Source organism: Malurus melanocephalus, unplaced genomic scaffold (genome assembly GCF_030028575.1).
Source record: "Malurus melanocephalus ecotype Western Australia unplaced genomic scaffold, MMel_1.1 scaffold_1226, whole genome shotgun sequence".
Taxonomy (NCBI): domain Eukaryota; kingdom Metazoa; phylum Chordata; class Aves; order Passeriformes; family Maluridae; genus Malurus; species Malurus melanocephalus.
In genome coordinates, this window is record NW_026624458.1 from 51,755 (window position 1) to 64,742 (window position 12,988).

Below are 12,988 nucleotides of genomic sequence, written 5' to 3' on the forward strand. Positions count from 1 at the left end.
TCTGAGTTATTAACAGCTTCCACATCTCATTTTTAAAGTGTGGATATTGTGGAGCATTTCAGTGGGAGTTCAGRGTGCTCATCTATTCTTACAAACCTGGTTTGCTCTGCCAAACAATCTTGGCAYGCTCCTGCCTCTCATACCTGAGGATGTTGAAGCTGCTGGCTGCTGCTTTTCCTTCCCTAGCAGCAGAGAGGTGCCATGGCCAATCCCTCTCCAGGATACTTTTAGTCACCATTTCAGGCTGTGAGAACATCACTGCTGGTGTTGCTCACCCTCTTTCCTGAAAAGTAATCCCAGCCTGTATTAGAGGCAGCACACCAGGACAGAGGGATCTTAGGGTCACTTGTCCCATTTGTCAACTGAATCCAAAGATAAATGAGTGCACTGACACATCCTTCCCTAAAGCCTTTGCTCATTGCTACATCTGCGAAAATATCTAGACAAACATAAGACTGATGTTTTTAAGATGCAACTGAGGCAAACCCTTCAAGTCTAACCATAATCCAAGGAATATTACAGAGAATTTCCAAGTTCCAAGCACTCCAAGCAGTTTCATCTGAAATATTTAATAATTTTTTTTCACTTTTCTATGGAAAAACTGGGGCGTTATCACAAGCCCCACGATCCTAAACTACACAGGCCACTGGTTCAAATTTTAATATTCAAAATTTTGACTAGGAAGCCTGATCACAGGAATTTGGGCAAAAGCAAACATTCTGGTTGCATTTGAAAAGCAGAGAAGATGTGGGAATAGCACTCTAAGTCTCCTGTATGCTTAAGACTGTGGCTGCTACATAAAACCAGGTTTTTGGAAAGAGGCAGCCATGAATTGTTGTCCCAGGAAGAGTATGGGCAAAATCTTACTGGATCAACTTTTTAATCATCAAGTTTTCACTGCGCTCTTTTCAGGGAAAGGTGTTCATGCAGCCTTCAAACACACAGCAGAAAAAAAAAGTAATAAATCAAGTGTGTGTCATCCAAACGCTGTTTTGTGCCAGGGCCACCTCTTCTTTTTTATTTTTTTCAAAGCCAATGGAAATAATGTTATTTTTAAAATGCTTTCGCAACTCTGTAACATCCAGCCTCCTCTGCAAGAGCAACACTTGCTAAGTGTAGGAAAAGGAAAAGAGGTTTTATAAAACATGCTGTAGACATAACCACATGCTAAAATCTCTAGCACTGAACTTACCACTCCTCAGACTGCCTTTGCATTACTCACTGTGGTATCACTGTCAGACAGCCATAAAGACCAGTTTGCAAAATAAGAAAAACAGGGCTTTGCAAAACACCTGCAAGAAATGGCAGCCACCTGCATCTTGCTACAATGTGGCTTTTAATCTAGGAAAGCTTTTTAAACTTGCTTCACAAGGGGGTGAAAATCTGGAGGGTGATTCTCCCCGCTACCTCGGACTCCACCTGGAGTGCTATGTCCAGCTCTGGGATCCTCAGCACCACACAGACATGGACCTGTGGAGMCAGTCCAAGGGGGCCACAAAAATGCTCAGAGGGCTGGAGCACCTCTCCTGGGCAGACAGGCTGAGGGAGTTGGGGTTGTTCAGCCTGGAGCAGAGGAGGCTCTGGGGAGATCTTACAGCACCTTCCAGTACCTAAAGGGGGCTGCAGGAAACCTGGAGAGGGACTTTTTACAACGGCAAGTAGTGACAGGACAAGGGGAACAGCTCCAAACTGAGAGGGCAGGTTCAGATTAGATAATTAGGATGAAATTCTTTAGTGTGAGAGTGGTGAGACTGGCACAGGTGCCCAGAGAAGTTGTGGATGCCCCATCGCTGAAAGTGTTCAAGGATGGGCTGGATGAGGTTTTGAGCAACCTGGTCTAGTGGAAGGCATCCCCAACATGGCAGGGGAGTCGGAATGAGACAATCTTTAAGGTTCCTGACAGCCCTTCCAAGCCGTTCTATGGTTTTATGTTTTTATGAAAATATTCCTTGGAAGAGCTGGCTTCAGTGGAAGTTTTCTAAAGGTAATTACTGTGCCTACAGGTTAGCAGCAAGTCTCTACTGAAGAATTCCAAGGCCAAATTAAAAGCAGATATTTTACCTAGAGAGCAGATGTCGGCATGCTAAACTGTAGTTTTTATGTCATTCTCTCCAACCTTACAGGCATTTTCTCACTGTACAAGGAAATGCATGCACCAAACCAGAAAAAAGACCCGAGCAAAGGATACCTATTCTTCCCCACTGAGAACACAGAAAAAGAACACCACAGCATGTTACAGCTCACAATACATGTTTATTATCGGAGATGTTTACAGAAAAGTCTGTGAATTACTGCTAGCCTAAGACTGACCACTGGGGCGCCGGGTTATGGTTTATGGCTTTGTCTTTGAATTATTTAAAAAGTCACAAAACCGATTTAAGTTGTAAGGGGCTATTTCAGTCTTATTAAAAAAAGTTCAATTCACAGATAAAGGAGAAGGTTCTTTCACTAGTGATTTAGTAACTACGACCGAAGAGGGTGTAGAACTTGGCAGGGTTTTTGCCACACACACATCTTGCTCCACGCTGGAGTTCTTGGAGAGGCTGGAAAGGTATGCAGAGGCTTTTGGCTCCCATKGATGGGGCACCAGGCTCAAGATCTTGATCCCTGAAATAAAACCATATTCATAAATAAAAACCCATAAATAATTATTTATGTTAAATCACAAAAGTGCAATAAAGTGTATTATATATAAAATCTTTAGAACGGATTAATTATTCTGACAGTTCCAGAAATAAGGGAAGTAAATATATTGAATTATGCAGGACAGCAAGAGTCTGTACTGAAGTGTTACACCCAGAGGCATCTTGCACTCCTCTTTTATATTCAAAATATTTTGACTTTCATCTTGGTAAACACTTTCCAGTTTAGTTATATTTTACCTGGCAGTGGTCTTCTTGATCCAATCCTCGCACTCAATTTCCCCACAAAAAGGGATTTGTACAATCTGAAAGGAGGAGAGGAAGGGAGAGAAAAAACCCAACAGTTATACATATAAAAGAATCACCTCTGTCTCTGGAAGATTCTTAAACCTTCAGAGSTCATATACAGATCTCAAACTGGGAGAAGTTCCAATGGTTACAATTGAATTTTAATACCACTTTTTCATTGGAGAAGTAGACAAGCACAGTCATCCCTCCACAGTGCAGTATGGAAAATCCCACACAAACCCAAACCAGCATTTAAATTTAAATCACTTTTTTTTAATCAAATACATTTTTCTTCTGTGGAAAGCATAAACACTGTTTTCTCACAAAATGTTCTGCATTTCAGGAAAAATTTAAAATTTTCAAACTACTGCTCAAACGCTCACCTTTTACACTGCAAGATGGTGCCCTCCTAGCAAAGTTCCCACTTTAATTCCATTACTATGAATTTTCTTTTTTTCTGAGCACACACATTTTAAGGAAACAGAAYTGCCAATAGCACATTTTTCTGGGGGGTGTGGGGGTGGGTATGCAGTTTTCTGCTGTTTCTTTCACTAAGCTTAACTGAAGAAAATCAAGAGAGTAAGGCTGAAATGATAGCACAGACTCCTCTCAGTACTACCCTTAGATAATTGTAGCAGATTTCTTGTCCCTAGTTTCATCCAAAATTTTACTGATTTTTAAAAAAAAAATTAATGGACTTTYACAGAGAAAACTCAGTTTGCTACCAAGAGGCAGCATTACTGTTAAAAAAAACACCCCCTACACACATTTGAACACTCATGTAATGCTGACAGCTGAGGGCAACACCAGCTACTAAATTCAGCCTTCAGTCATTTTAATTCTATCCAAACTGTGAATCAGGTTTACTCAGTGTGTCTTTCTTTCACCTGATTTACATTCTTACTGCAAAATTCTCACTTTATCATTAACTGGAACTACTTTTATTAGACTTCACTTCATAGTTTCACTTACTTAAAATTGAAAAAAGGAAMCATTACCACTCTACCACATTGTTCTTGCATTAAGCTTTTGTCAGTGAAACTAAACTGTTTAAATACCTGTGCCACTTTTCTTAAGAGTTTCAACTAAATTCTGCATACAACTTAAAAGACAGGAATAGTCCGTATTTTTAAAGAGCTAAGAGTCAGCAATTCCATTAAGGAAAARACAGCAACAGTAATTAAACAGGAGCACTTATTTCATCTTACAAATTTTCCTCTTAAACAGTAGTCAGTGCTAACTCAAGTAATTTCAAGTAATTACAGAATAAATACGCTATAAAATTTTGAGTATACAACAAAAATAGAGAGTGAAGCAAACATAAAATTAYTTTTCAATTTTTTTCAACTCAGATATGCAGGTCGTAATAAATTTATATAACCTAAATACCAAAATGGTAGAAGTATTCAACATGGAATGTAAAAATATTTGTTTACATTTCCAAGCTTAACTACATTTAGCTTATATTAAAGTTCTAAACATTAAAAAAATAGCTTAATTCTTTGTCTTGTCTAGAATCTAGCTGCACACAACAGCAAGTGCTGGATATTGAAGACCAGACATTTCACTCTCTCCACATATGTACTGCATCTCTTAAGACCTTTTAAAGAGCTGATGTTGTCCTCAATGATTTCTTTGTCTTGAAATACATAAACAATTTCACAACCTGATATGTGACAGAATTTTAGGGTTAAAAATTTCTGCCAGTGGCTCTTTGAAAATGAAACAGCAGCTCAGTTCTGTACTGAAGGCCTAATCTCTCATCTAAACTTCAATTATTTTTTCACAGATGTCTAGATCAGCAGGGMTCCCTTATCCACWTGATGGGTTATTGTTACTATCAACYCAAGGARGTTTCTGACYTGGGAGTAATTCTTAATGAACCCGATGGCTTCTACTCAGGTCATAAAGGTAAAACTTCCTTGACGTAAATAGCTTGTACTTTAAACTCTTACCTRGACCTTCACATGGAACTTCATAAGTGTTTTGTCACTGTTTGCATTAGAATAATGACAGTGAGGTTATTGCAACCTGAATGAAATGTTTACATYACTCTCTCTTAAAAGCATATTCTGATAAAATCATTATTTATAAGGGATAGAAAGGCTGTGAAGCACAAGAATAGAAGAGGTAACTATTTCCTTACCTTTCCTGAATCAAGCTCCTTTTGAAAGTCCTCCATGTTATTGGCCACCACCATATGACTTTTTAGGTCCTCAGATGCTCTAAGAAAAGGAAAAAAAATTCAGTCAGGGCAGATTTATTCACATAAACTCACTGGACAAATGAGCCAAGTTTTCAGAGTCAGTCATAACAAAAGGTCACAACATGAGCTATATTTTCATTAGAATCTTCCTAATCAGGTTAYGACTTTTTACCACTTCTCCTCTCAAAGAGAAAAAATTTTGGTCAATTGCTGATGATGGGGTGTTCTCCAAGCCACTGCATCTTTCAGTGTGTTAATTCACACTGTTGTGCATGTCAGTTAAACACTGACCCAAAGCAGACAGAAACAAATAATAGAGATGTATATTTTTCTTTTTAAAATTATCATCTAAATCACAAGATGCTTTTGAACTAGATAAAAACATTCTGCCTGTAAACAATTTTGAACACAAGAGAAGGAAATAGAAAAGCTCATCTGTGATTTTGGCATTTGCAATGAGGGCRAAAATCAGTTCTGGAAATATTTGACTGCTTACAAGGAAACAACCCTGTGAAGGTCCATAGGGTCTTAAAATAAATTTCTGGACACAGAACTTCAACTACTGAAGTTTCTTGGATAGCTCTGTGTCTTTCAAAATTGCATACCAAAAGCATCTTTCACAACTGAGTCCTGTACAYAGGATCATGGAATTATTTAGGCTGGAAAAGACCTCTAAGAATATTGAGTCCATCCACTAAGCCAACACTGCCAGGCYCACCACTAAACCATGTCCCTARGCACATCTRTGTGTTTCCTGAACATTTCCATGGATGGCTATTCCATTACTGTGCTGGGCAGCCTGTATCAATGCTTGATCACACTTTCAGTGAAGAAATCTTTTCCAATACCCRATCTAAACCTCCCCTGRGTCAASTTGAGATMATTTCCTCCTATCCTGTCACTTGTTACCTGGGAAAAGAGGCCAACTCTCACCTGACTGTACTCTCACATGGTTGCAGAGTGATAAGGTCTCCCCCTGAGCCTCCTTTTCTCCAGCATAAGCAACCCCAGCTCCCTCAGCCACTCCTTGCAGGACTTGTGCTCTACACCCTTCACCAGCTCTGCTGCCCTTCCTTGGGCAGTTTTAGGTCATTAGGACACTAATTATGGTGTACTTGTTCATTAATAATACACGTGAACTCAGGGAAGTATTTTTAAAAGAGAGTTTACAACCTTTTACCTTCTGTTTCGTAAGAACAATAGGCAACTTCTATCACTGTATGCGAAGCAGTTTAACAGGGAGAAAATTACATGTCACAAACAGGAAGATGGACCTAACCTGTCTTTCCCCAGAAAAAGCAATAATGAGAGAAGTTCTTCTGACAGGTAAAGAACATCTGWGATTAGCACAGCCATTTACTGTAACTTTCAATTTACCTGCTGTAAAGGTTTGCATGGATCTCCTCCAAGATCTGCTTAAGTTTCTCTTCTGCTTCATGTTCAGACAATGTCAGCTTCTGTCCTGTGTCTCTTCTAACAGCTACAAACTGTTGGCTCTTCATGTCTCGTGGTCCCACTTCAACCCTGACTGGAACACCCTTGTGGAAAAAAAGAAAATTCGAAGTTATCATGCAGAAGTAATTCTCAGAAGATCTCATTTTCTCTCTCTCTCTCTCTCTCTCTCTCTCTTTCTTTGTGGCTTTTTGCTTGTTTTGAAGTCCAGTCTTGATATATACTCACTTTATATATTTGAGTTTCTTTAAAAAAATCACCACATATCCAAAGCTTTTATGCATTTCTTTCCCATCCACAATCTCTTCTCTTGTGCATTATACCTTGCTTCACTAGCTTGGACACTGCATCAGTGCCAACGTGCAAATAATAATGAAGCACAACTGAAATGGCACTAAGACAGCTATCCCACRTATTGCCAATCAGATTTTGAAAGTCTGAACAATTAAGACTTAAATAGTAATTACAATGYTCTAGGTCATCCAATAATACATCTTAATTCTGTTTTCACAGAACACTTTCAGCATCATTTCAACAGCATTCAACAGCTGTTGTATTAACAGCAAACAGCAAAAGTTGTGTTWAATGCAGCCCTAACATCAACATTAATTGCATAGAATATTTGACTACAAACAGCTAACTGCTTTAGCAAAGCTTTTATGCTTTATAAACTTTCGTGATAAGATGCAATTCCTCATCTCCCATGTACCATTAACAAAAAGATTTTCCATTTTACTGGAAWGAGTCAGTTAAGGGTCCACTGTGTAACTAATCTTCTCTGCATACTAACATGTATCTCAAAGTGTACACATTCTTTCACAGGAAATGAAAGGAGYGAATGCAAATGCATTTTGGAGGATTCTTTTTCCCCCTTAAAGGAAATTGAATCAGTAAGTTTATAAGCTAAAACCATTCTACAGTGTTCAAGAGATGGACAGGAGAATCAAAACCTGTTCCCAAGCCTTCCATGCATTGTGTGCTCTGGAATCTCCTCAAGTTCACAGCTTCCAAATTATTCCCTATTCTCCCTCTGCCCCCATTGCCTTATTTATGCTAAAAAGGTGAGTAAAATCCATCTGAACAGTGAACTGTCTACTACTACTACTACAAAGCTACATAAAAATACTACATATTCAATACTGTCATTAACAAGCAATTTGACCTGAACATTCTAGTTTATGAAGGACAAAACACTGTCTCCACAAAGAAAACTTGGACAAAAATACCTAGGACTTCTAATACTACTAAGAGATATAATATCTAAWGGTCACTTGGRAAAATTTCCTAAGAAAGCAATGGARCTAATACCAGACATTATAAAGGAAGTACCAATGACTTGGCTTTTCCAGGAAGTAACATTAGAAGTCTTCTAAGCTTCAAAATACCTCCTGGAAAGAAATGTACCTTAAGTTCCCAGTGGTTGAACTTCCATCCAGGTGAGTAGTTGTCTCTTAAGTCCGCCCGGACACGGATGCTGACAGCAAGCAGCCTACTGCGATATTCATTACATTTCTTCAACAGAGACTCTCTGTCCTCTTCAGAAAGGGAGTTTGTGATTCCACAGGGAATAATTACAACCTGCAACAGAGCAGGACATGCACTTTACACCATAAAAACATTAGCTCATAGTTATATAAAACTTAAACCCAATGTTGTGGCCTGATTTTCCAGTCATTTCTTTTACACTCTCAGATGTAAAGGAGCCATTTCCCTTTCCATACCAATGGCATTGATAACATTGCTTTAAATGGATGGGCTATCAAAGGGGACTTGTCCACCACAAGTATCCTAATGATTGTATTAACTTCATACACTTTACTCTGTTATTGAGCAGCTCCATCCTATAAGTCTTCCAGCTGCCTGATATGAAATGCTCATGAATTCCATGACAAGGAAGGAAACTAAGGTAGTTTAAGGCTTTTTTACACACCTGAATACAGGCTACACGAGGTGGGAGTACCAATCCCATGTTATCTCCATGAATCATTGTCATTACACCAATAGTCCGAGTTGTAATGCCCCAGGAATTCTGATAAGCAAACTGCTTTTCTCCTGGCTTCTTGGGATCTTCAAACACAATTTCAAACATCTTTGAGAAATTCTGCCCTAGATGATGTGATGTTGCTCCCTGAAATAGATGCACACAGAAAATTGTTTTCAATGGGGAGTGAAATCTACAGAGCATCAGTTTAAGTATTTCATCTTACTATATTTAATGAAAACAATTATTATAATGGGTAAATACCTGGATTGCTCTTCCGCTGGCAGATATAAATGCCTCTAAAGTGGTTGTATAATCACCCCCAGCAAACTTCTCCTTCTCTGTCTTCCTTCCTTTTACAACAGGTATTGCCAAGAGATCTTCATACACTCGAGCATATAGATCAAGTATCTGCAGCACCTATGATGAACAAACTATCTTCAGAATTACTCAGTATTTTGCCTTTGTTACATCATGAAATATTTTTACATGACAGAGTCTGAAATCTTAACATTTTAACTCTTTCTCAAAACTTCATTTAAAAAATAAGACTTCTTCCATAACTTTAAACGTTGGACCCTTTTTTTCTCTGAATCAAAAAGCAACAACTACAAGTCATGACAGAAAATGATTTACAGCAGAAATGACAGGCCAAGAGTTATACTGACTTCTAAATTCCATCTAAAAGTCTGAACAATCTCCTACAAAAATTAAGATATGCCACAACACTCGATGAAACATTAGCCTTTTGGGCAAAGAAAGTGTTAAAACTTCTAGCCGTAAATATGTGAATGCATTACTTAACATTTTAAGGAAAACAGATTTTTTACATATTTTTAAGAAAAACTATTTTTAAGGAAAGCACTCTCTATATATCACATGCTTCAAACTCCCCATATCGTTTGTAGACACTCAAGCCTCAGAAATGGGTTACATCTGAGAAGAAAAATGAGTTCTATTATACTTGGCATTTTTCACAAAGGCTCCCAAAGAAAAGAAGAAAAATTTCTATGAGGTCCCAGTACAAAGATTTGTGTTGCTATGGAGCAAGATAACTTCCTGAAAGGAAAAGCACCAGTGCATTTTCTTTTTACCTCCTCTGCTGCTTCTTCATATGTTGCAAATGCTGTGTGACCCTCTTGCCAAAGGAACTCACGAGTGCGAAGGAAAGGCTGGGGATGTTTGAACTCCCAGCGCTGGAGGGGCAGAAATAAAAAAAAAGTTGAACATTTAACACAGAAGTGTCAAATCATTGTTAAAAATAATGTTTATCAGCAAGTATTAGGAAATTCTGAATAAAGGTAAAAGGTCAACTATTCACAGGCTTCTTGTTACTATAATCAACAATATACATTGATAAAGTATGTTTTACTAAAAACACTGAGAAAAGCAAATCATATAAACCATGGCAATTGTTTTCCTTTAAAATATATGCTGTGATCAGTATGATCATGCCAAGGCCACAGAGAATAATTGTCCCACCCTGCAGTCTTGATAAGAAGAGGCACTCAGAAATCATATATACATACCACAACACTACACCACTGATTCAGCTTGATAGGAAGATCCCTGTGGGACTGCACCCACTTTGCATAGGAAGGATACATGACTGTAAAAAGAAAGCAGCTTTGAGTCTCCACACAATACAGACATTTATGTCAAACTTTTATTTTTGCTACATATAAGCTCAACATTCTCTCTTGTGAGAACTACACTTTTATGTTTAATTTCCTTTAAAACACATTCTTTGTCTTAACACATAGTATTTTCACTTCATCCCAAGTCTCTGCAAAATAGTTTGGCTGCTGCTGGTCAAAGTACAATTCAAAGCTTATTGTTTAATGGCACTGTGTTTGAGTCACTGGCTTACAGTATGGTAAATACACGTGGGGTCACAAATAGCAATTCACTGACCTCGAGATTTCAGGATGCTACACTAGACCTGACTCAATTTAAAAGTCATCCAGCCTCAGGTGCTAAAATGCTTGTTTAAATTACTCAAAGGAACAGTTACAGTCAAAATACAYGCAAAACTGAAGTGAATGATGAGTGGAAGAAATTTTCTTATAAACTCTATGGAAGAAATAATCAAGTGTGTTTTCAGGCAAAATCAGTCTTCAGGATATCARTGAAAAAATTCTAGAAGTCTGCATTTCCTARAAGAGTCTATTTAAGGGAATATACAGTGTGARATTTGAYGTAAGCAGYAGCAWAATTGGGACAYTTTCCAAAGGAGTTAMAGAAAACGTTCTGAAAAATRGGGGCTTCCACTTTCTAAAAGGGAYTCTTGTCTATCAGCTATACTATACCTAAAACTTTACATATAACTTWACAGCCAAACTAATGAAAAGAAGCCTACCTGTTTCACTGGTGGGACGTATAGCAATCGGTTCAGCCAGCTCTGTTTTCCCAGATCTTGTGACCCAAGCAACCTAAAAGAAGGAATAAAGGAAAAAAAAATCAAATAAAACAAGTTTGGAAAAAAATACCTCCAACCCGAAACTTACTTTCATGTTCAGCTTTCTTATAGTCAGATTAAAATAAAGTTTTGAGGTGTACCTCAGGAGCAAAGTCAGCAATATGAGACTTCTCTGTCTCCAGGGCAGCCTGGGACACAAACATGGGGAAGTAGCAGTTTTCCACTCCAAGTTTCTTGATCTCTGCATCGAAGAAGTCTTTGATAGCTTCCCAAATTGCATGAGCCCAAGGACGAAGAATGTAACAGCCACTCACATCATAGTATTCAATCATCTCTGATTTTGTGATCACCTTGCAAAAGATTATTCAGATGCTCAAGTTTTAGTTTATACACAGAGAACATTCAGTTATTCAAGTGTGTGTCATGCAGTTCAAGAGAAGTCTCCTATTTAAAAGTGCTCAAATTGTAAGCAGCTAAGATATACTTTAAGGTCACTTGTGTTACCTGGAGAATGTTAAACAGGAACATTAAATTTAATAATAGATATGCAAAATTTGAGCACTTAACTAAAATTGTATTTCACTAATACTAGTAAGAGAATACAGCTAATTTTCAGGAAACAAAAAACTACTCTTTTGTAAGAAACGTCTCTAGCTCATGTCAGAGGAGATTCCTTAGGAGTACAGGCAAAAACTACACTACTGAGAGGAAATGTACACCACTGACACTTATTTAAAATCCCTCATAACAAGACTAATCTAAACTAATCATCTCTGCTCTGGTTGTTTTCATTCTCACAAGCCAGCAAACTCATTCAGTATCAATAGATACTAACTTTTGTTACACATCACCTTGAGCTGAAATGAAACTCCCAAGTCTGTGAAACTCCTAACATTTCAATGAAGTTTTGTACTCTTAATGGAAGAGAAATTCAGGAATGAATTTAAAAAATCATATATATATATATATTATATATAAGGCTAGGTGGTTGACACTCGCCCTTTTTCCAGTTTCCTAAATTTATTCAGCTCTTTAATTTGAAGCACTTCTCTTTAAGACCATGGTAACAATGTAAGACATAGAAAGGAGTATTTTGCTATGTATTTTAAAAAACAGACTCAAACAGACATATAAGATTAGACGTAAGTACCAAACAGATCTTTGTAACAGAATGAAATAGTTAATTTAAATTGATGTGCACTTACCTGAGAGAACCACTCTGAAAGATTTTCTTCTTTTTTAGCTTCTAGACCTAGCCTATGGTGTTAGAAAAGAACCAGATTAGTGCTGTACCACATTAAGCAGTGAAATTTATCCTAAACTTTTTTTCCTTTTTTTTTGAGGGGGGGAGGAGAGGAAGGGTGGGTTGTAGAAAAATAAGGTGGGCATGGAAGAGAATATTTTAATTTTACTTCCAAAAGCTGAATTTTGGCTCATAGGAATTGCTAGTATTTCCTTATCCTGACTAACAAGAACATTTAATAAAAACTACTCAGTTTTTTTAACTAATGTTGGAACCCTTCTAATTCTCACCATGATTCTATCAAAAAGCCCCACAATGATGCATTTAAAAGCCCAATCTCCAGTAACCAGTCCAGTAAGAACCTAACATTAACCAGGCCTGTGTGTAAGCCGTAAGCTGTTTAACTAATTATTTTAAACATTTCCTACCTAGCCAGTGGATACAGTTTCAGGAAAGACATTCATCTTGAATTCACCACACATGTAAATGGCAGTCACACAGTTCAAGACAGAAAACTGACCCTATCATCAAAATTCAGATAATCAATAAATCTGCAAGATTCTAAAGAAGGCTTAACTCCCCAGAGCCAAACAACAGCAGACAAAATAAACCTTTTCTATCTCAACAGAGAAGTTTTAAGGGTAGGAAATTTTTTTTTTCTGGCATTATTTCCATACAAAATAATCACATCTCTGGCGCTAATATATAAGCTATGTGTATGAAACAGGAAATACACAGTGCTGCACAATACATGCTG

General features: G+C 37.6%; 1 protein-coding gene across 1 annotated transcript; it reads right to left on the minus strand.

Moving 5' to 3' along the window:
• Window positions 1-2,234: 2,234 nt before the first annotated feature.
• Window positions 2,235-12,270, minus strand: LOC130586620 (bifunctional glutamate/proline--tRNA ligase-like). The gene is made up of 12 exons (XM_057387487.1): window positions 12,194-12,270; window positions 11,129-11,338; window positions 10,929-11,001; window positions 10,099-10,178; window positions 9,664-9,765; window positions 8,834-8,989; window positions 8,519-8,716; window positions 7,993-8,166; window positions 6,514-6,674; window positions 5,077-5,155; window positions 2,883-2,947; window positions 2,235-2,607 (listed from the first exon to the last, which is right to left on the minus strand). The coding sequence occupies exons 2-12, from the start codon at window positions 11,318-11,320 to the stop codon at window positions 2,457-2,459; spliced, it is 1,431 nt and encodes a 476-aa protein (XP_057243470.1). The 5' UTR covers window positions 11,321-11,338; window positions 12,194-12,270; the 3' UTR covers window positions 2,235-2,456.
• Between the last annotated feature and the right edge of the window lie 718 nt (window positions 12,271-12,988).